This window comes from Pelodiscus sinensis, chromosome 11 (genome assembly GCF_049634645.1).
Source record: "Pelodiscus sinensis isolate JC-2024 chromosome 11, ASM4963464v1, whole genome shotgun sequence".
Lineage (NCBI taxonomy): Eukaryota > Metazoa > Chordata > Testudines > Trionychidae > Pelodiscus > Pelodiscus sinensis.
Genome location: NC_134721.1, coordinates 22,207,024 through 22,230,429, shown reverse-complemented (window position 1 = coordinate 22,230,429; position 23,406 = coordinate 22,207,024). Strand labels below are relative to the sequence as shown.

Here is a 23,406-nt window from a genome sequence, read left to right as displayed (position 1 = left end):
TTAAAACCACATCCCTGAGATGGAGATTTCATACTTCCACTGAGCTCATCCTTTTTAAACCAGAGTGATTCTGTAATGGAGGTAAGGAGTAACAACAAGATAGGGAATTCATGAGCTGAGTTTCTACGGATCTTATTCACTCTCCATTTACCTCATTTAACAGCAGAGATGGGATAAGGGGAGCTATCCTTTAATCCTTCCCCTGCACACCCATGTAGGGGATTGCAAGAGCTGCTGTGGTCATTTCAGCCTTTGAGCAGCATTTTGCCCAGAGGGACAAACAAAGCACTTCATGAGCCATACCTGAGCCGAGCAATGCAGTGGTCCAGGCTATCGGTGATTTCCATCAGCCAACCTTGTCTGTACCGTTTCAGAAGTGCAGCTTCATCAACCTGAGACAAATTGCAGAGAGACAGGAGTGTCATCTCACCTATGGAAGAGCTTCCCCAGACCATCTTTAACTTTAAAATGATACTGGATAAAACACTGACAAAAGTACATAAGGCAACACTTCTGCAGTGGCTACAATGACTAGGTGATTTAATAGATCTTCTATACATCTAGCTTCTAAGATTCCCTCTGTTCTGGTTTCTGTTGTTCCAGACCAGCAATGGAACAAGAATTGAATCTTTTCTCAAACCTCCTCCCAACCCCAAACTGTGGTTTTGATACAATGGGGGTCAGGTCATTGCTTAATTTGTCATGAAATAAGTGTCAGAGCTCAAGCAATTATTTTACTTTTGTAAATGATGCAGGAAACCCAGAAGTGCCGGGGCTATGAACTGCCAAGCCCAGAGGTGCTGGGTCTCAGCTGGCAAATCCAAGCACAAATTAAGCACTGAACCAGATCCAGACCAACCTGGTTTTACAAAACAAACCGCTACTGACAGCTAGTTAGGAAATAATTTTTCACACCAAAAGGTTTCATAGCATTTTTTAAATTTCTGTTGAAATTTTTCATATTTTAACTGAGAAACTGAAAACAAAAAATGTTTTTGTCTTCAGATTGTCAATGAAAACCCAAATATTTTCTGTGAAACTTGTAATTTTTTCATTAACATTTCCAGTTAATCTAAATGCCATTTTCTGTTGAAAACACAGAGATGGCCATTTTTTTCAGCAGCTCCAGCCCTGCCTAAGGAGGTTTTACGGAACCAAAACCAACACCAAATTTGGTCTTCTCTAGAGAGTGTTTTTGGAATTTTCAAACATTTCAGCAAAAAATTGATACAAAATTAGCAAAATCATTTGTCTTCTTCCAGACAGCTGTCACTTCTATAAAAAAAATAAATGGATCAAAACTGGACCCAAGTATCCAATGTCCTCTTTGTTCTGAATGTTGAGGGTCCAGTTAAGATGAATCCCAAATCTGAGCCCTACCCCATCATTACTCCTGGTGTGTTTCTGTGTGTGAATCATACACACACAGAGATATACTATGGAGACTTTGGCAGTGACTCCATATTTAAAGATTAATAGCTAAACTCACACATCACTAAGGCTTCTTATATGAGTTACAAGTTCCAGCCACAATGCAGGCTTAAAAACTAAAGTAAGCCAATTTTCTACTGCAGTGCACCAACTGATTAAAGCAGCCAGGATGGTGTGAATGAGCACATAGATATACAGAGTATTTTATAATAACCCAATTAAACAACCATTCGTTACCACAGTGCACCCCAGCATTTTCTTTCTATCATTTCCAGCCACCAAACTATTTATATGTAGGCACAAAAGTTATATATTTGGGACTTGATCTAATGTCCACCAAAGTCAATGGAAAGTCTCCTCTTGCCCAGTTATTTCAGTGTGTGAAACATTTCATCAGTTCCCATGCCACTGATTAGGCATATCATTCCAAAATTTTGGTTTGGGGCAACACCAGTGGAGAAGAACTCCAAGAAGTCAGTTTGATAGAGAAGACTGCTTCTCTTTGTATGCTGTTTTGATACTATGCAAAACAATACCAGTGATGGAGAAAAGAATTCAGAATGGCATATAACAAATATATGATTTTTCAATTATAATTCTAAAAGTCTGAGTGCAGCACTGATTGGGCCGTCTAAATCCTCTATGTTACAGTATTCTATGTACTGTATTTCTGACCTATCTTGACAGGGTTTTGGATCTCATTCTTGGATCACACTGAAAGACATCAACTTCCTTTTCACTAGAGTCTAGAAAATCTTTTATGCTCTTTGATCAGCAAGACAGCAGTTTTTAAAATGATAGGTTCATGTCACACCTGGTGTAACTCCAGTGGGACTAGTGGAGTTACACTAGGGATCCTCTTCTTTAACTCTATACCCCTGCATAATAGATTAAAGAAGGCCCAGCTGAGATTTATGCCTTAAATTGAAGGTATGTAGCATATATATTGAAAATAGATTTTCTTTTGATTCCAACATACCCATGCAGGGTTTGCAACCCAAACACTGCAGCATTTGCTATCATGTCAGGTAATCTGGCCATAAAAAATTAGACAGAACTGGCAGTAATCCCCCACCCTTGCAACACCTCTCAGAGTGTTGGGTATGATGCAGACATGCAAGTAGAGTCAGTGGCAGCAAGACTCCATAGGAAGTGCTACAGGGGACCCAGAGCGGTGCAGAGGAAAATGCCCTCTGAAATGATAGGCCAGACTCTGCATAACTCTATATGGAATTCCCAGCTGACCCACTGGTTATACTGGCTGTCAAGGCTGGATTGTGGATGGCCAGATCTAGTGATCTGAACGGTTACCAGAGTACAAAGTCAGGGGTCAAGAGTCAGCTGGGTCAGGCTACCAGAAGATCAGAACCGTGAGTTGGTAACCAGAGTCAGGCCAGGTCAGGACACCAGGAGGTCAGAGACAAGAGACAAAGAGGAGTTCAGAACCATGGGTCAGAAGTCATGAGCCATGGGAATGAAAGCAGGAGCCACAAGGTACACAGTCCAGAGCAGGGTGGATCCCAATTGGTCAGACAGTTGCATGTTCCTGTTGATCACTCAGCACAACAGGCCAGTCGGCTGCTTTGGGACTCCACTAGTTGGAATTCATGGGTGGAACTTCAAACTGGAGTTGGGCTTCATGGGTCCTAGGTCAGTAGTTTTCAGCAAGTTGCCAAGTGGAGCTGGATTTGATCCTGGCTATGTTCACTTCCCACTCTGAGCTGGATCCAACTAATGCCCATCACACGATGACTTAAGATCTTGCTGCTGGAATTTGGGGCATACATTCTATCCTACTGTGAGCTTACCAATGGGTAAGGTGACCAAATATCCTGTTTTTAAAGGGACGGTCCCATATATAAGCCCCCCTGCAGGTGTCCTGTTCTTTTCTTAAAAACGAACATATTTTCCTATATTTTCTGTCTCTCCCCATCAGTGCTCATGGATCCTACTTCTGGCCAGATCCCTGCTTGCCAGCTGCCCACCCACCAGAAAGAATCCTACTAGACAGTATTTTTTTTTACCAGGGACTCAATCAACTTGATCTTAATTTGAACATTTGTACTGCAATAGTTCTGATTGACTGCTATTGAACTTGCTTGAATACAAATAATGTTATCAGGTGTCCCATATTTAGCATAGAGAAATATGGTCACTCTACCAGTGGGAGGGCATTATATGTCACATATCCTTTAGTCTGATGTTATCACTATGTGTAAATTCACAAGGTTGCACCTTGAGCCCTAGGAACTGGGTAAAGGTGTGTGTCCCTACAGTGTGGAAGGGATAAACAACCACTGTGATCAACCTTTCTAAAAAACATTTTTGAAAATTCTGTATTGGTAAGCCCAATCCCGTAGTCTTCACTCAAGCAAAAGCCTCGTCAATATCAACAATATCTCAGGAACACTTTACATTAAGAGTAGAGCATTTGTTTGGTGAGTTAGTAAATGTTTAAGAAGTGGTTCAATTGTCCTAAAATCCTACAGATTCTCAACCTTTTTGGGCACAGACCCAGTTGTAAATGTTTATGGCTTGTTGCAACCCAGTACAATAGTCTGGGGGTGGAGGCCCTGGGGTGGTTTTTGTTGGATCTTGCCCCGAGGGGGATTGGGACTTGCCTGATACTCACCCCACAGGGGCAGCTCCTGTGCTGGTGCTGACTGGACTTGGCAGTGCACCCTCAAGTTGGGGTATCTCCACTGACTGGACCCCTGAGTAGAGTCATGATTTGGCTCATGGGGTGGCAGGGCCACTCACTCAGATTTGGTCTATCCAGAATCCTGTCATCATGGCGGCTGGGCCAGACCTGAGCGGTGCCAGGACCCCGGAGGGTGCACAGCCTGGAGCAGGGTAATGAGCCCTGCTAGCCCCCCTGGGACAGGAGACACAGGAGCTGCCAAATGATCCTTTGAAACATTCTTGAGGCAGGTTTTTCTCTAGAGGCAGGTTTGGATAATTTGGGGGGGGGGGGTGCCCAGACCAAATCCAAGTCCACCCCCCCCCCAACCTGCCTCTGGGAGGGACTTTGGGTGCCGGGTGCGGACTCTGGGGTGGGGCAGATGGTTAGGGGACAGGAGGAGGTTGGAGGTCAGTGCTTATCTTGGGCAGTGCTAGTTCTTGAAAGTGACCCACCCTCTGGCAGTGGCTCAGTACTCGGGGCAGGGACCCCCCCAAGGGCCATAGGGATGTGCTGGCCACTTCTGGGAGTGACACAGAGCAGGCAGGCAGCAAGCTGACCCATCTATTATTCCTTCTACTGATGTCAAAGATCACCCAGTGGAGGTGGTGGCCACCAGGGATCCCTGGGTCTTTTTAAATGACCAGGGGCAGCAAGTGGAGACAGGAGACATTCTGAGGGAGGTCTTTGGGGCTAGGGAGAGGCCCAGTCTTCAACACTGGTGGGGCTGAATTCCTGGGCCCTGAATATTCCTGGAACACAGGTACCACAGGCCTATATAACTTCCTGCCCCGGCCAATTTTGGGTCCCAACCCACAAGTTGAGAAACTCTGCCATAGTTCAACAGATTTCTTGTCTTTTAACCTTCTATACTTCCTTCTACCAATGTCAAAGACCACCCATCCACCCATTTAAGCTCAGTTCAAGGGAGCAGAATTGTATTTATGTTCTTTAGCAAAAGAACAAATAAATAATTACATAAGGAAACAGCCCCAGTATTCCCAGTCTCCCAGTATATGATTGATCTCTACTAATTATATTTTGGAATAGAAAATTATTCTGAGTTATGTAACTTAAATAGATGGGGACTGATTCCAGTTAGAAACCAAAGAAATTTTAGAACAACAATCATTATAAGGCGTATCAGAGCATAAAGGCAACAGCAAAATCCATGTTCGAAGAGGCACTGTTTGTTTTATTTATATTTCAAATCAGAGTGGATTTCATTTCAGTCCTACATTTCAGAATTACATTTGTCAACATTAGAATTCTAGTGTTTGGCTTCTAGATGTGTCGCTTATCCATCATTTTATAAACCTGATGGATCCATAACATCCTGTATGTGGATTGCTAATGCATTAGTGGTCTTTAACTTCCAGTAAAGGTAGCTAATGTTAGTAAAATATCATTAACATTGATCTAACTCTAGGTAAAAGTGAGAGGAGAGGTTGTTTTGCTATTGGCTCTCATATTTTAAAAAAAATTGGAAGTGGTTGTTAGACAACTTTCCTCTTGGAGCATCAAACAGACGAGCCATTCTGGCAGTCTTTGCACAGGCAATGCTCCCATTGCGCTAATGATAAATTCTGCTTCCCCCAAACTGAGGCTGCACATCAGGGATTTGCTGTGGGTGGAAGAGCGTATGGCACTCTGGCAATTTCCCAGACAAAGTATTTGCCTCTGGGAGTCCTTTACAAATTGGAATACTTAAATAGATGGGGACTGAACAGATCTGAGCTTGCTCTAAGTTATGCTGGGGCACCGAGTGAGATAAACCAGCCTCTGGCTGCCCAAGGAAGGTGCCCTGGGGGTACTGAGACAATGTATTTCAGGGTCAGGGTGTTGGAAGTCCAAGTGTGCATATCCAGAATGAAGCAGCCCAAAGCTTTGTGTACCAAAATGGAACATTTGAAAGAGAAATTGATTTTTCCTAATTGGTCTGTATAAATAAATCAGGACTGGCCAGGATAAATATTTGAGATATGGGCTGCACCACTGGTCTTTCACTGATCGATGAATGACCTGTGATGGGCCTTGTTGCTTAAGGGGGGGATTTTCAAAAACACTTGGCTTTGGTTTAAATCTGCTCCTATTGAAATCAATGGTAAAATCCTAATAACAACAATACTAAGCACAGGGGAGCCGACAGCCATGCTGGGCTCCTGGGCAAAGTGGGAGGGGCCAGTTCTACACTTCTGGAGGGGGCGGGGACAAGGTCAGAAGGGGCGGGTCCAGGGCCAACTGGCTCTCAGTATCACCCGGACCATAGTGCCCCCCCTAGCACTGCCTGGAGCACAGGGCACAGTACTCCTGCCTCCTTAGGCCTCCCTAAACACCATGCAGAGCACTGCAGTGGCACTCTGGCAGCAATTTAAAGAGCTCAGGGCTCTTTTGAATCACTGGGCCCCAGGGCCACTGCCCCCTTTGGTCCTGCCCCGTCAGCAGGCCTGGCTGAGCACTTTTGAAAATATTCCATACATTCCAAACTTTTGATGTGAAACTCTCATTTGAAGTTCAGCATGTGGCACAATGGTAAGATGTTGACCGGGGATCCTGTTTCTACTGGTGCTGGAAATCTCTTGTTTTTAATGCAGAGAAAATTTGGTAAAGATTTGAACGTGATAAGACCAGGTTTTCTAACAACAGAGAACCCGGCTACACAAAACGCTATTTTCTTTATTTTCTTATTGTGAGTTGAATAGAAGGGACACCTTTGTGTTCAGTGCAATTGCTAGGTATGGACAGATATCAGCAAGGTGGCATTTCTGCACTGGGCCCCAGGGAACAGAGATTCAGGGAGGGTCCAGACATTTGGGGCACGTCTATTATTAGGCTCTCTTATAACACTTGATGAGGCAATCAGATGTATTAACCCCGTCAGGCCCGCTGGTGGGGGGGAGCGAGACAACTGGCCCAGGGCCCAGAGATTCAAAAAGGCTCTGGGCTCCCAGCCACTGATGCCACTACTGCAGGAGTGGCAATGGCCAGAGACCTGGGCCCTTTAAATTGCTACTGGAGCACTCCAGGTGGTTGTGAGGACTGTCTGGGGGGGCACGGTGTACTCTGAGTGGTGCTGAGGGCTGGCTGCCCCTAGTTCCACCCCTTCTGCCCAACCCCTTCCAGGAGTATGGAGCAGTTCCCCTTTGGGGGCCCAGCATGTCTGTTAGCCCCCCTGAAGCCTGTTATACTCACCCCTGTTTTAACAGCATAGAAGAAATGGAGTCCTGGCATAAAAGGGCACAATCCCCACCCAAGTTCATTGGAGTTAGGCCTATTTAAACTAGGGCTGAATTTGGCCCCAACATTCAGAATGACTCACTTACACAATTACTGTGTGTGGCTTAGATAGCACTATGCATGTTCCTGGCACATCGCAACCCTACAGAAGGCAAGGGCCGTACTCTGAGGAACTTATCAAATACAATGAACTCAGACAAAACTAGAGAGCGCAGAGGAGTAGGAGGAGATTATAATAAACCCTGGAAGGGTACACAGCTCTTGGGGGAAGAATATTTTTTTTCAATGTGGACCACATAAGTCACATGTTTTGCCTAATTCTTGCCTGTTACTTTTTGGTGGGGAAAGAGAGCAGGCAAATGAGCAGATGCTACCAGAATGGAGGTTAGCACAGGAAGGCAAATTGAAAGGAATGAGGAACAAGCCTCAGCAGAGGAGAGGGATCGGAAGCTGTGCACAGCAGAGCCCTGCAAAGAGAATACAGAAGGGAAACAAAGAGGCGATAGATAGTCTTACCTCAGCGATGATCCCCACACATCCAGCAATGACTGCAGCTTTGGCTTGAGCACCACTCATTCCTCCAAGACCAGAGGTGACAAAAACCCTCCCGGCCAGGTTCTCCACACCCAAGTAGCGGCGGCCTGCATTCAACACTGTTAGCTAGAATACAGGGCACAACAAGGCAATTACTGGTAACCCCGTTCCCTAAAATCCCTACAATTTAAATATATTTATTATGTGTGTATCTCTATTGTATTTTTGTATTAATTAGACATTTGTGTCAAGCTTACATCTGTTTACAAGCAGAATCAGTTAAGATACTCTAAGGCACTGATGTTTTTCAGAAGGTCAAATGCTCTTCCCAGCCTTTTGGAAGATTTAATGCTTGGAGCACAATGGAACTGGCTTAAGGGATAATTTACATTCAATATCAGAAGAATCTCTTTGCATGGTTAAAGCATAAAACAAACTGCCAAGCAAAGTTGTAGACTCATCATTCCTGAAGATGTCCAGGATCAGAGACACCTGGGATCCAACTCTTGTGGATGATTCAGAGATGCCAGAATCAATCCTGCCCCGGTGCCAGAGAACAGAATACACTTTAGCTAATGGTCCCATTCAATCTAGAGAACTCTGCTGATATACTCTTGGATTACAAAATCTGTGCACACAAATCTTTAGACAGGATTCTGAGACACCATGCAGGAAGAATCTGGCAGAAACAAAGTACTGTGTTTCAGTACTAAATTAGATGAGGAACCAAAGACCCGTTATATTCAATGCATCAGATTATGCATGTTCAGCCAGTTCTCCTGTTGAAACTAGAGATGGGCCCAAATTAAAACCCTGGATCCAAACACTCTCAAACTGTGGGTCTGGATCACGATCCCATCTCTGATTTGAGGAGTTTGGGGAGGTGCCATAGTTTGATTAATGAGGTGGCAAAACTATTTCCTTTTAATTGTCAGGAGCCTCCAGACAAGAGAAGTCAACTCAGCCCTCTCACAGCAGCCACCTCTCACAGTCTATGTATAGACCCTTTCCAAATCTCTTACCACAGTTCCATGGACTATTCCCTGGGGGCCAATGTAGCAATAACTCCCTGCTGTCATCTGTCCATACCTATCAATTGTAGTGAACACAATGATGTCCATTTCAGTCACCTCAGAATAAGGTTAACATTACAACAGCATTTTCTGTGGCTATGTTATCTGCAGTTAGAAAGCCTGTCATTAACAAGTTTACAATTTAATTGAATCCTGTCTGCATTAAGATTAAGAGATTATCCACCACCATCAAAAAGAAGATAACTTGTCAAAATCTCACCATTGTTCCAAGTGCTGCACTTCAACAGCAGTATCACCTCAAAAGCCCACAGCCAGTTCTTTATTGCAGTAAGGTCAAACATGGCTACTGGAGGAGCTTTGAGAGTGCACAACTGCAGCACAAACAAGTCAAAGGGAAACGCGACTTTATTTGGGCAAAGCGCTCTGACTGGGATACCTAATAGGGATGAAGTGATGTAGGTATTGGATCCCTATTGAAAATCAATGAAAGCTGAGGACAAAAATTTCATTAGCACCTAAGGCCTTGTCTAAAATTCTGGCAAGATTAACGCTCGGGCAATCACTCTTCCAGGGTTCAATTTAGTAGGTCTAATAAAGATCCACTAAATTGAATGCTGAGGGTGTCTCAGTCAATCCTGGTACTCCTCATAGTCACAAGGAGTAAGGGAAGTTGTGGGGCCACCCCAGAAATTCAGTTCAAGGTTCATCAACTCCAGCTAAGTAATTCTCATAGCTGCAGTTGCGTATCTTCAATTGAATTTCTCCGTCAGTGTAGACCTGGCCTAAGTGATTTAGGGTAGTGGTTCCCAACCTTTTTTAAGATATGCAAACCCATTCACAAACCTTTGGAGAACTGGTTACATGTGTTTGCATATTCCTTATACAAATAAGGAATATGCAAATAAAATTTTGCCGGCTCGCCAAAAGCGCTAGCCCCCAGAGCTGCCACAAACAGCTGGCTTCAGCTCCTCCAGCCCCTTCCCTTAAGGCTTAGAGCCCACCACCACCAGACCTCCCCCCCCCCAGCACCAGCCTCCTATTTCCCACTGCACCCAACCCCCCAAGGTCCTCCTCAGTGCCAGCCCCCATTCCCTAATATTAGCCCCATCCCCAGAGTTCCCCAATGCCTTCTCTCCTAGGCCCCCCACTACTAGCCCCACCTCCAGAGTTTCCGCAGTATTATCTCCCCACCCCAGATGCCCCAATGCCTACCAGTGTCAGCCCTCTGCCTCTTAGAGCTCCTCACCCCTTAAGACAACCCATAGTTCAGCAGCCCAAGAGCCAGGCAGAGAGAGCTAAAAGAGGGGAAGGAGGCTGCTTGGAGTGACCCACTGGAAAGTGACAGGTCTCAGCACGTGGTGGCATTTGCACAGGGATTAACGTCTCAGTGTTTGCCCAGCTGCAGCCCCCAGCAGTGGTGCTGTGCAGGAAAATCGTGCCACCAGTCCCAGACCGCTCCTGCCAGCCTGTGCAGACTCTGGGCCCAGCGTCTTCTGGGACTCCACTGCTGACCAGGGCAGGGCACAAGCGAGGCAGCTGGTGGACACAGAGGCCCCTGCCAACCCTTCATGGTCCAGCCTGGTGAGGCCGGGATCCATGCTCAGTGTGTGCGGGGCTAGAGATGTGGCTCTAGCCTCCTCCATGGTGCTGGTGGTTCATCCTGTGGTAACTCCCCCTGCACGTGGGCATTGGGCTGCTCGCACGCCGTGCTCTGCCCCACCGGCCAACGTGACCCCCTCTTCTCACTTCTGCCACACCTGGCTGTGGTGTGACTGGGCTGGCGCTGCACACATGACCTCTCCATGAGCTGCTCCGGGGGAAGGGCCTTGCTGGGCTCTGCACCGCCCTCCCACCGCGCAGTGAACCGTGTCTCGGAGGAGACCCCACTCCTGCCCGGTGCTGGTTGGCTGAGAAGCAGGGCAGGACATGCCTCTCCCAACCATCATGGTATGAGGGGAAGCACTGGGTGGTGTTCTCCTGGCTCCCAGAGCAGATGCAGCCTGGCAGCTGGGAACCACTGATTTAGGGTATATCTACAAAAAAACCCTCATAGCAATGAGTCTCAGAACCCAGGTCAGGGGGCAAACAGACTTGCCAGGACACTGGGCAAGGTGCAAGGGGCCCAGCTCTGTTCTCCTGCAAGGGGGTGAGGCTGCAGGCAGCCAGCTCTCAGCAGCAACTAGAACACACTGCTACCCTGTCCCCTGCCACTCCTCAACGCCAACCGGAGCATTCCACCAGGCGCTCTAGCAGCGATTTAAAGGGCCCGGGACTCTAGTCACTGTGGTAATGGAAGCAGTGGCTGGGAATCCCTGCCCTGAGGCAACTGCCCCCTTTCAATTGACTTGGGCTGCTGGGCTTGTGCTCTGGAGCTAAAGAAGAGCAGTATAGACATTCCCACTTGTGCTGGAGCTCACTCGCTGAAACCAGGTGAAGGGAAAGGGTCTCATAGCCTGTGCTCCAATCTGAGCAGGAAGGTCTACATGGATATTGTTTAACCTGGCAACACAAGCCCTGAAAACTTGGACTTTGAGATTCGCTACAGAGGGTTGTTTTGTTTTTGTTTTGCAGGGTAGATGCACTTTGACTTTCCATGGAACTAAACACTTAAATCACTTAGGCACTTTTGAAAAGTTTACCCTAGATTCCTAACTCTCATAGGTTCCTTTGAGAATGCTAGCCTGTAGGTACATCCTCCATATTAACCCCCTTCATTTGTATACCTTATTTACATGCACCTACTTCCCCACAACTTTCACAGCACTATAACTGTTAATGCTTACCATGACATGCAAACTCTTGTATAACTGAGGGTATGTCTACCCTACAGAGTTATTTTGAAATAGCTTATTTCGAAATAACGTGTCTACACACAAAATGCATTACAAAATAGAGTTTTGCTATTTTGAAATAGCGCGTCCACACTGAGTGGACGCTGTATCGCATTTAAGGCCAGCCAGAACCAGGTATGGCAGGGCATCAGGTCAGGAGTTACTTTGCGTGGCTACTGCCTGAGGTTATCTGAGGCCTGTGCTTAAAGGGACCCCCCCCTGGACAGCTGGTTCTCAGGTTTCCCTGCTTGCTTGCCTACCTCCCTCGATGAGGGACAGCAAAGCATTTTGCCTCTGTGTGCTCTGGTTGCCCTTACTTGGGACACCACAGCACTCTGCAACATGGAGCCAGAGCTGCCCCTGGGCATGCTGGTGCTTCTCGTGGACGCACTGCTGCGAGCCTGACTGCACTTTCAGCAGGCTGCCATCTGGGAGGTCCATCGGGGGGCTGTCAGTATCCAGGAGGCCCTGCAGGAGAGCTTCCACCTTGAGGAGCACTAAGAGCCATCCTGGTCTGCCACACTGGGTGCTTGTGCCTCATTCCTCCCTCATGTCCTTCCACTTACCCCTCCCTAACTCCCCTTCCTGATGTCAAATAAAATACATGTATTTTCATTAATACAAACTCTCTTTATTTAACAGAACTGGGGGGTAGGAGGGAATTAAACTCTGGTGAGACTGGGGAAAGGAAGCGGGAGAGGGAAGGGGGAAACCTGGGAAGAGGGAGCTGGAAGGCAGAAGCAAGAGGAAGAAGGGGGAGGGGAAGCTCAGGGCTCAGGGTTGGGGGTCTTGCTGAACCAACTTGATTTTCCTGCAAACCTGCTCCTGGGTTCGCATGTGGCCTTTGGTGGCCAGGCTGGCAGCTGTCCTGCCATAGACAGCCACGTTCCTCTGTCTAGTGCGAAGATCATGGACGTTGGGGGCATCCCCCCCAAAACCTGAATATGGTCCATGATCTCCACCCTGGACCAGGAAGGCGCCTGCCTTCTCTGGGCCCTGTCAGGCTCCTGGGAGCTGGCAGACTGCTCCTGGGGAGTGGTAGAGGGCTGGCTGCCAGTGGCTTGCTGGCTCATGTTTTGGGGCCACTGAGCCACGGGCAGTGACTGCTGGCTCTGGGACGGCAAGCTTGCAGCTGGCACAGGCACTGTGGCCAGAGTCTACCCCTTTAAGGGCTTCGGGGAGGGGGGAGGGAGAGGAGTGTTCTTGGTTGAGGCTGGAGTGGCCACCAGGGCACCCTGGGAAGGCTGGAGGCCCCCTATTTTGATATAAGTGTCTACACAGCACTTATTTTGAAATAGCTATTTCAAATTTGGCTTTATTCCTCGTGGAATGAGATTTACCAAATTCGAAATAAGCGCTCTGCTATTTTGAATTAATTTTGAAATAGCGATTTGGCTGTATAGACGCTAGTAAAGTTATTTTGAAATAACAGCTATTATTTCAAAATAATTTTACTGTGTAGACATACCCTTAGTGAACAATCCCCCTGCTCCATAAACAGGATGAACAATGAACAAAGAAAATGTAATCAAATGATTTATTCACAAAATATTAAAAATCTGTTTTGGCCCTGATTGAGATTGATTCAGCTGAGCCCTTATACACATGTTTATCTTTACATCCCAATGTGACTTAGGTGTATACTTAAATTGTTGAACGCAGATGGGGTCTCTCGTGCTTAAAATTAAGCATGTGTTTAAGTGCTTTGCTGAATCAAGATCTTACCTTAATGATGGAACACAGTTAAAGTCCATCTACATTAGATATTTTAATCAGAAAGTAACTGGTCCCTGACTCTGGTTTCGTTAATATATGACTGTAAACCTTTGAAACAGGAGTAATGAAAATGCATATCTTACATTGTAACTCCCATCGCAAACATTTTCTCGTATTCGCTTCTGGAGGAATAGTTGGGAATAATCTAAAAAGAGAAAAATAAAGCATTGGAATATAGCAATGGTTCTATTCCAGAGGCCAAATTCTGCTAGAGTTACTCATGTCAGTAGTAATCAATGAACATCAATGGGACGAGTCCCAAGGGTAAGGCAACTGGGCTTTGGCTGCATATAGTCTAAATATAATGGAAAAAGTAACTCCTCTGTCATGCAACTTACCTGCTTTGCAAATCTTACAGACTAGCAGAGGAGGAGATGGGTACTGGAAGGCTCAGAAGACTAACAATGGGACACAGGAACTTTCACCTGTGGTTCACTCATTAAGATCTGGCCTAGGCTGATGGAGACAGAAAATTATGGCCATCTGATGAGGACAGAATTCAGCCCTTAATTATACCAATGTAGAGAGAGTTGCACTGGAATAAATGAGGGCAGAATTTGGCTTTATGCATTTTCTTTTATTCATGTTGTGAAAATCTAATAAGGAATAAGTTTAAAAACAGCCTAAGATGAGGTGAACAGAATGAAATGGAAATACCCACCATGCCATTGGTGATGATTAATCGAGGTGCATACCGATGACTGGGGAAGAGACCCAAAGGATGTCCACTGTACATCACTAAAGTTTGCTCTTCGGTCATCTCAGACAAATAATGCATTGCCAGCCAGAACTGGAAATTAAGCAAAGGAAAACTAGCAAATCTGTTTCCATCTTGCAACAATCTGTCTTCACTGAGCTCTTAAATTCCTAGTATAAGAACATCTGTGTGGCTAACATAATGTATTTATATAGAGAAAAATCAACCAGAGCCTTAGCTACATTCTTGCTCTTAATAAGGTATATTAAAAGGATGCTGCTCAACAGCAAATACATAAATTACTAGTGAGAAAATTCTGAACATGCTTTAGAAAAAGCAGCAAAAAAGTGTATTTTTCTCCAGTACAAAACATAAACATAACTTTCTAGCATTTAATGCATCATTTTTGGAATTGTTCTCATTTTAACCTGAAATGAGCCATTTGGTTCTGACACTTTTCTGAAAATCTTCCCAGTATCAAATACAAAACATTTCTTTTTTAAAAAACAGCAACAAAAACATGCTGAGCCCTCATCGATATCAAGATTTCAAAATCTCCTATGGCTTCTTGCCTTTGAAATAAATATGGATTACAATTGAAACTGGAAGGTGAATGAAGTTTCAATCTCAAACAAAAATCATCGCTTTTCATCATGTTGAGAAAATACAATCCATGATACATTTAGAAACAAAAAAATCCCAGCCTCATCTGCAAAATTAAAGCATTACTGTGTATTTAAACCAGAGAGCAGAATTTGTCCCTTAGGCTATGTCCACACAGCAGCGTTTTTTTGTAATAACTAATGTTATTCCGAAATAACATAGTCTGCAGCTATGTCAATGGCATACCTTAAGTTGCGTAGCTTATTTCAGCTATAGCCCTGCTGTGTAGCTGTGCCCTTAGTCTATAAACTGGTTGCAGGGTTAATTCAAGTCCGTTATTTTCCAGCAGAAAGTTCATGTTATTGCAAGTGAATTTTTTCAACACGTGGTTATGGACTGAAAACACACAAAGCAGTCACATTTTGCTATATTTTATGTACAAACACTATCCCTCTGGCTGATGAATAAGCAGTAATGCATATCTCTAAAGGAAAGCACATCCTGCTCTCCTGGGTTAAAAAGAATAGTCTAGGTCACAATTCTAACTCTTGAAGCTAAAGTGAGGGAAATTAGGTATTAGAAATGGATTTTCCTTTCATAATTTACTTGGAAGAAAGCAAGGGGTTATGCAAATGATACCACCCAAACCAGCCTTTTCAGGATAAATTTTGCAATGGAAAAAAAGTACTCTGATTTCAAGACATGAACACACACAGAGAACAAAGTGTCCTCATCACAACCCAATCATTCATCCGATTGCTACTCTAAAGTAACTAGGAACAAAAAGTTATTGTTTGTTCTTCAGTGAAACTCCTGCCGTTCACGGCTCTATCTAATTTGGACAAGATTGCGGGAACTAGAGAAAGGACAGAGTGTTACCAAATTTTGCATTGCTTGTGTTTCACCTTGTAGTTTCACTTCTGCCCTGAGGTATGCCAGCCTCTGAAAACACAAGCATGCTTCTAATTTAATTGGAGGTGCTGTTCATATTAAATTAGAATCAGGGTCTTATAAGTAATTTATAAGAAATGCAGTACACTTCCATAGTACCTTCCACCCAAGGCCCCAAAGCACTTTGCCAACAAATTAATTTATCCTCAAAAAGCCCTTTTAGTGGGGTAAAGACTACAACCCACATTTCAAAGATTTGGAAACTGAGGCACAAGTGATGTGCCCCAGGTCTCACATGAACTGTCAATAAAACTCAGGCCTGTCATCACACAGACCTGTTCCATAACCACAAAACCATTCATTTACCCTTATCTGTAAATTAAGGTATTTTTTGTAAAACAAACAAGGGACCAAAATCAGAGAAGCTTCAGCAGGGATATACCTGATCCAGTGCATTTCTGTTTTACTGGTATTTTTATCTGTGTGAAGTGCAGAGAAGTCTCAGAATAATGTGCAGAGCTCATGTAAGCTCTGGAAGGAATTCACAGCCAGAATCCTTCTAGATCTTCCAGTCTGCAGGGAGAGGCTCATGTCTCTGCTATATCCCTTACAGTGGATGCAACATATTCCTGCCTGCATACCTGTCCAGATCTACCAGCAGCAGGAAAAGACAATAGCCTCACCACATTTCTCTTCTCTTCCACCTCTGGAATGTTTTGCATCTCAAAGGGATTCATGGAGGGAGTAGTTTCTGAGTTCATAGGAACTGTCTTTATACTCTGCTGAATGAGGGGTGTATGAAAGACGCTCATTGAATGTCAGTGATTTTGTTGAAATATTTTTTCATGTGCAAATTTCAGTGTTTGCAAAGTGTTTGGGTTACTACACTGCACTGCATGCCACTACAATGAAGAATGGAGACAATACAGTGTGCAGAGGTTTGTTCTATGAGTAGAACAACACCTGACATTTTAAAATCTTTTCCTCTAGAGGGGAAAGCAAACTCCCACAGACATTGGTGTGATCAAGGTATCTGTACAAGTGGGGGAGTAACATTAAATTACATGATTATTGAGCTATCAGGCAATATGGGTGTCTTCCACCATGTTCTGCAAACCCAGCTTTGACTCCAAGTTTAAGATTTGGATTTTAGGATCCATTAAACCTTCCAGACCCAGAATTTAGATTTAAACCTTGACCATACCCCTTTACCAAAGTCATTCAGGGTATGTCTAGAACACATGGCTCCATCGACGGAGCCATGTAGATGAGTTTACTAGACATAGAAAAATGAAGTGGCGATTTAAATAATCGCCTCTTCATTTACATCAAAATGGCCACCGCGCTGTGCCGACAATCAGCTGATCGGCACAGTGAGGCAGTCTAAATGCTTCGCGGTTGACAAGGGAAGCCTTTGTCGACCACTCCAGTAAACCTCGTTTCATGAGGCATACCGGAGCGGTCGACAAAGGCTTCCCTTGTCGACCGCGGAGAGTCTAGACTGCCCCACTGTGCTGATCAGCTGATCGTCAGCACAGCGCGGCGGCCATTTTGATGTAAATGAAGCAGTGATTATTTCAATTGCCACTTCATTTTGCTATGTCTAATAAACTGATCTACATGGCTCCATCGACGGAGCCATGTAGTCTAGACATACCTTCAGTGTTACCAAAACTGAAGCTAAACTGGACAAAGAAATGGTCAGCTAGTACTTCTCAAATGTCCTCAGCTATTTTTTTAAAATTGTTGGAAAGAGACTCAAGATTGTGCTTTTTAAGTCAAACTGAACATTGTACGTGAGTTGCATGTTTTATGAACTAGTGTGAAATTAGAAGAAACAAACAAATACGCATTATTACATCTTAGGATGCAGTTTGCCTTTAAAATTATCTGAACAAACCAGGAGTGCATGGCAGATGTACAAAAGAAGGAAAATAAATTATCTTAAAATACACAATTATCATCACAACATTTCTATTTGGCAGCATGTGCTTTCCTCACTAAAAGCTCTGTATATCTTTAGAGTTAATAACTCAGCATTCATCTACCCAAACAGGATGTTTTGGAATATTATGAGACAATGACTGCCAAGAATTTATCACAAACTCTGCCTAAGTAGAATGGAGGTCAGATGGGTGAAATCTGATCTACTTTTTCACAAGGCCTCTGGTTGCAAATAAATCCATGTCATACCTGAGCCCAGTTGCTGAAGACTTGTCCATTTCCTCCATAAGTTACAAGCTCCTGGGGAAACTAAGAAAGGCACAATATAATTACATTACAGCTAGTGCTTTCCTGCAATATTTCGGAATGGCTCCTCTGTAACAATGAGAATTAGAGCCATTTATTTGCATAGCTCTTGCCCACATTGGTTGGAGTGGTGGAGGAAGGGTATTTCTTCCTTGCAGATTCTTGGTATCCATGGAATAAGCAGGGATCACTCTCCAGATTCTACAGCCCCTTAACTCCATCATTGGAGGAAAGCTAGAACCTCCAGGAAATCATCTTGCTTTGCTCTCTAGACTCAGTGGCTCCCAGTGTGAGAGAAGACAATAATTTTACCACATTTACGGATGTGTACAAGGGCCTATAAATTTACACAGCCAAAATCCCACCCCTTTCCTCCAACCAAACTGAACATCTTGGCTGCAGGTATTCTGGACTCCCATAATTGATTTTTAAAAAAGCCTAATTGATTAAAAAAAAAAGTCAACTAGATAAAGAACCTCCAGTAGTCACCAACTCCACTTCAGTGTGTCCCAATAGAGGTTAAAAATCATAAATCATAAAAATCATAGCTTTAGCATCTAAAAATGCCCCACTTTGTATGCCTCTGACATGCATAATTCCCACTAAAGTCCTTAGGATTACATCATATGGGACTGCAAGTCTAAGCCCTACACAGATCCCAGTCCTGAGAAATATGGTGCACTCTTAACCCTAATTAAAACAAAAGGAAGTGGCTGGTCCTCAGTCCTCCAGGAGATGCTCAGAAACCTTGCAGGGTCACTCCCACAAAAAGTATCATTTTGGCATCCCACACTATACATACACTCGCCTGCAGATTCTCAAAATGGCTGTTTAACTCACATAAAAAGAAGCCAGCTCTACAGTGGTTGGAGATGAAATCACCTTTGTGTAGAGGACCAGCACAAGATTTAAGCACCACTTCAATCCCATTTAATCCTTATATTGAAGATCTGAATGAGAGTAAGTGGTACACAAATCTTGCATAGGTCCTAAAATACTCAGTGTATATGTGAGCATAAGGAGTGAATTACTTTTAAGTTCCATTCCTTTATTTCTATGGTACATTACCTGGGCCACTGAGGGATCCAGATTATTCATGATCATGTGCATTATTGCAGCAGCTGGTTTGGTTTTGCAAGGATATTCCTCTATGGGGTATGCTCTGAAACAAATATACTTGGATGTCAGTAAGGATTTTGCTTAAGAAAAAAAAGACAATGACATATTTAGCTGCCCCCAAACTTCCTGAAGCTGCAGGTACTGATTCACAAGGAAAGAAGAAACAAAAAATAAAATACAGCTCAAGCCTAAAAAAAACCACTTCTGTAGATTATCAGTTTATGTATTTGAGATTCATCCAAGCTAATCCAAGAATATTTATAAATACTTTTATTCAGCATTTTTTTACCTTTATTTGTTGAATCAATTATTCACAAATAGGATCTAATGTGTTCTTGTTACTACTGATAGCCCTGAAAAACCAATGGAAAAGAGAGCTCAATACTTTCTAGTGTCCCATCACCAGCATTGTTTTCTAGGTGCCAATTTCAGGGCCACTCAGTTATATCCATGTGACTCCACCAAAGACAGTAGGGTTCCCCAGGTTTCACTGAGGACACAGTTTGGCCTGTACCATTTGTGATGCTGGAGAAGAAAAGGTCCCAGCTTGATTCTCCTTTCCTAGATTGAGTTTGCAAGGTTAACAGTTAGAACAAAATCTACATTTTTATTTGTAAGCTGAGAACATTTGATCTAGAAATCACTGAGACCTAATGTAAATGGAATCCTGCAGTGGTATTTCTACAGACCCATTTTACAGAACAAGATCACTCTTCAGGGCTATTGTCTCATTGCTACCCTGCACTCCTCCTCCTCCTCCACTATTTGTTATATCAGCTTGTTCTGAGATGTTTATTCTTATGCTTATACTGTACATTCTTCAGGGTAAGGACTTTTTTTATATATGTTTGTGCAGGGCACAGCACAATGGATCAGGGACCTCGAGGAGCTAAACCACATCAATCATACTGATAACATCAAAAAGTGTGTAACCATCATAAAAAGGTTTCACTATTTTGCTTCCTCCTATTCCACAAGCAGAAAAGCTGTTATGGCCATCAGAAGGTCATTCTGGCAGGATAGACAGAGTGACATGTTTGATATGTCTAAACCGGTATCCTTCTGTTTGCACACAGACATGTGATGGATAGACTTCTGCTTCATATAGAAAGATGTTTAATCTGAACAGATTTGGATGATACCTGCCAGTGACATTGATCAGACATTGGCTGACCAACTTGTAACTCCAAACTGAAAATGTGTATTGCATAAATTTAGTAGCTGGTCTCACCCCCTTACACGTATTTCCTTTTGTTTACCTGTATTCTGGAAGACAAAGAGAAAACTGTCTTGTAATCACCACTAAACTAAAAAGAAAGTTGCTTTTTAAAAAATGCATGGGTTTTTGTTTGTTTGGGGGAAATAACAAAACAAGTACTGGATAACTAAAATAATTTATTATGACATAAGATTAATGGATACACATATCAAAGTTGTACACACTTGTACTGAGGTTGAGATGGACGTGATCTCATAGGGTATGTCTACACTTTCAGCCTATTTCGGAATAGGGCTGCAAATGTAGGCATTCGGAATTGCAAATCAAGCCCGGGATATACATATCCTGCGCTTGATCTGCATCTTCCTGGCCGGGCGCCATTTTTGAAATGTACAAGCCTGGAATAACTGCCCGTGTCTACACCGGCCATGAAACAGGCGTTTGAAATAAAGCCCTATTTCAAACTACCTGTTAAACCTCATTGCAGGAGGACTTCATGAAGGCAGATTTCAGCAAACGTAGAGAATTGGTAGGTAAGATTCTGTGAGAAGCAAGTCATCAGGAAAAAGGAGTTCAGGAGAACTGGCAGTTTTTAAAAGAGACATTATTGAGGGGATGAGCAAAGGTAAAAGTATGCCAGTGCACCGAGGAGACTGGCTGGCTAGGAGCAGGGCTCTGGATGTTGCCCGCATCCTGGGCTGTGTGGTCCCTGGTGCCCTGGCCAGCCTCAGGGGCGCAGTGGCCAGATAGCATGTTCTCCACTGCCCAAGGATCTGGTAGTTGGGCAGCCCAGCGCCTTCACTTCCATCCTTGAACTCCCCCCACACTCCTCCACCCCTTGACCTGAGCCTCTCTGACACAGTAATCCCCTGCCCTGAGCTCCCCCCCACACACACACCGCACAACTTCCTGCCCCGGCTCTTGCACACCCCACTCCCTCCACACCCCTGCTCTGAGCCCATTACAACTGTCAACCCCCTGCCCTGACTCCTGTGCCCCCTCTCCCGCCACATCCCCAATCCCTGCCCTAAGGTCCCCCACACCCACACACAACCCAGCACCCTGCCCTGAGCCTCTAGCACTCCATCCCACACTTAAATGTTTTACAGGTACTGTTCTGTCGCAACACCCCCCAGGGCCCTGTCCTGGCCCCCTCCCAGGGGCAGGGAGGATGCAATATGACAGTACCTCTAAGAAATTTAAGTTACTTTCACCCCTGGAAGAGCAAGCAATTCCAATGAGTAGGAAAGATATACATTAAGACTGCACTGACTTAACCAGGAGACCTTCAATGGTCTAAAACTCAAAAAAGAATCACACAAAAAAGCTGAAACTAGGTCAGATTATGAAGGATGAATACAAGAAAACAACATAAGAATGTAGGGACAAAAATAGAAAGGCCAAGGCACAAAATGAGATTAAACTAATTAGGGGCATAAAGGGTAACCAGAACACATTTTACAAAGACATTGGAAAAAAGAAGAGGACCGAGGACTAGGTACACCATTACTCAAGGAGAAGGAAGGAAGGACAATTACAAAAAAAAGGCTGCAACAGCTGACATGTTAAATGCCTTCTTTGGCCGAGTCTACACTGGCAAGTTACAGTGCAGTGAATCAGTTCCCAGCTCTGTAACTTCCAAGGTGTCCTCACTGACAAGGCATTTATGGTGCACTAGCTCTGCAGTTGCTGTGCTCTAGGTAAAACACCTCCGTGAGAAGCGTAGAGCTTGTTGCTCTCTGGAGAGTGCACAAGGGTGCCAGTGTGGATACAGTAGTTTAGTACTGCGGTGTGACTGGCCTCTGGCACCCTTCCCACAATGCCAGCTCATGCCTCTCTGGTCATCTGTTTGGACTCTACTGCCCTGCTCTCAGGTGACCAACCCTCAGACCCGCCCTTTGTGTTCTTTTCAAAATTTGAAAGTCTCCTTCCTGTTTGTTCAGAAACTCGTGGTGTGTTCTCAGTGCCTCTCTCCAGTTGGCCATGCCTGCTCCACACACCAGGAGAGTCCCTGCTTGGACATGCCAAGGTGTTGGATCACATCAGTGTTTGGGGAGCAGAGGCTGTCCAGTCCCAGCTGCACTTCAGCCCTAGGAATTATGATACCGACAGGCAAATCAGCTCAACCTGTTATTCAACCGCTCCTTTCTGTGGTCAAGGCTCCCCATGTATGATGTCATGGGCCACACCATTAAGGGACAGGCAGGGTCTCCAAGGATAACAAAAGGCATTTCCACTTCCCCCATGGTGATCTTCTGGTCCAGGAAGTAAGTCCTCACATGCAGCATCCTGAACAGGCCAGTGTTCCGAGAGACGTGAGCCTCATGCACCTTTCCAGAGCAGCCTGTGTTAATGTCTGTGAAACACCATAGTCATCCGCAAGTGCCTGAAGAACCATACAGAAACTGGCTAATGCACTCAGAGGCTAGGTGGTCTGGTGCCAGAATTGAAATGTGTGTGCCATCTATGACTCCACCGCAGCTTGGGAAACCCATCGATGCAAAGCCATCCGCAATTTCACACACGTTGCCCAGAGTCACAGCCTTTTGGAGCAGAATGTGATTGATGGCCCACTCCAAACTGATTGGCGACCAAGTGAAAGCTGTCTGGAGTATCTGGCTTCCACAGTGCAATCGCCACACACTACTCAACTGGCAGGGCAGCTCTCATTTGCATGTCCTTGTGCCACAGGGAGGGAGGCGAGCTCTGCATACAGTCCAATGAAAGTGACTTTCCTCATCCGAAAGTTCTGCAGCCACAGCTCCTCATCACAGCCTTGCGTGATGCTGTGATCCCACCACTCAGTACTTGTTTCCAAAGCCCCAAATTGGCATTCCACTGTGGTCAGCACCTCTGTGAATGCCACAAGAAATTGTGTGTTGTATGTGGACTCCTCATTGTCACTTTGCAGCTTCAGGAATAACTTGATTGTCATTACCCTGACTCTGATATGTTAGTGAAACCTATCAGCATTTTCAACAGCTGGGGATCCATTCCTGCAGATCGAGGAGGCGGAGCGCGCAGCACAAAAGCCCTTGAAAGATGGCGCCAGATGCAGATAAAAGCACAGGGGTTGTTGGGATGTGAAATGATGCACCACGGGA

The 23,406-nt window shown here is 44.7% G+C and overlaps 1 protein-coding gene across 1 annotated transcript in view; it reads right to left on the bottom strand.

Moving 5' to 3' along the window:
• The window catches only part of UROC1 (urocanate hydratase 1), a 76,689-nt gene that overhangs the window by 39,278 nt on the left and 14,005 nt on the right, over positions 1–23,406 (bottom strand). The window contains exons 3-9 of the mRNA XM_006131264.4: positions 19,033–19,126; positions 17,908–17,967; positions 14,185–14,313; positions 13,607–13,668; positions 8,905–8,971; positions 7,865–8,008; positions 304–392 (exon numbers count right to left, since the gene is read on the bottom strand). Of these exons, the coding sequence (XP_006131326.1) occupies positions 304–392; positions 7,865–8,008; positions 8,905–8,971; positions 13,607–13,668; positions 14,185–14,313; positions 17,908–17,967; positions 19,033–19,126 (645 nt within the window). The remainder of the gene's footprint in view (positions 1–303; positions 393–7,864; positions 8,009–8,904; positions 8,972–13,606; positions 13,669–14,184; positions 14,314–17,907; positions 17,968–19,032; positions 19,127–23,406) is intronic.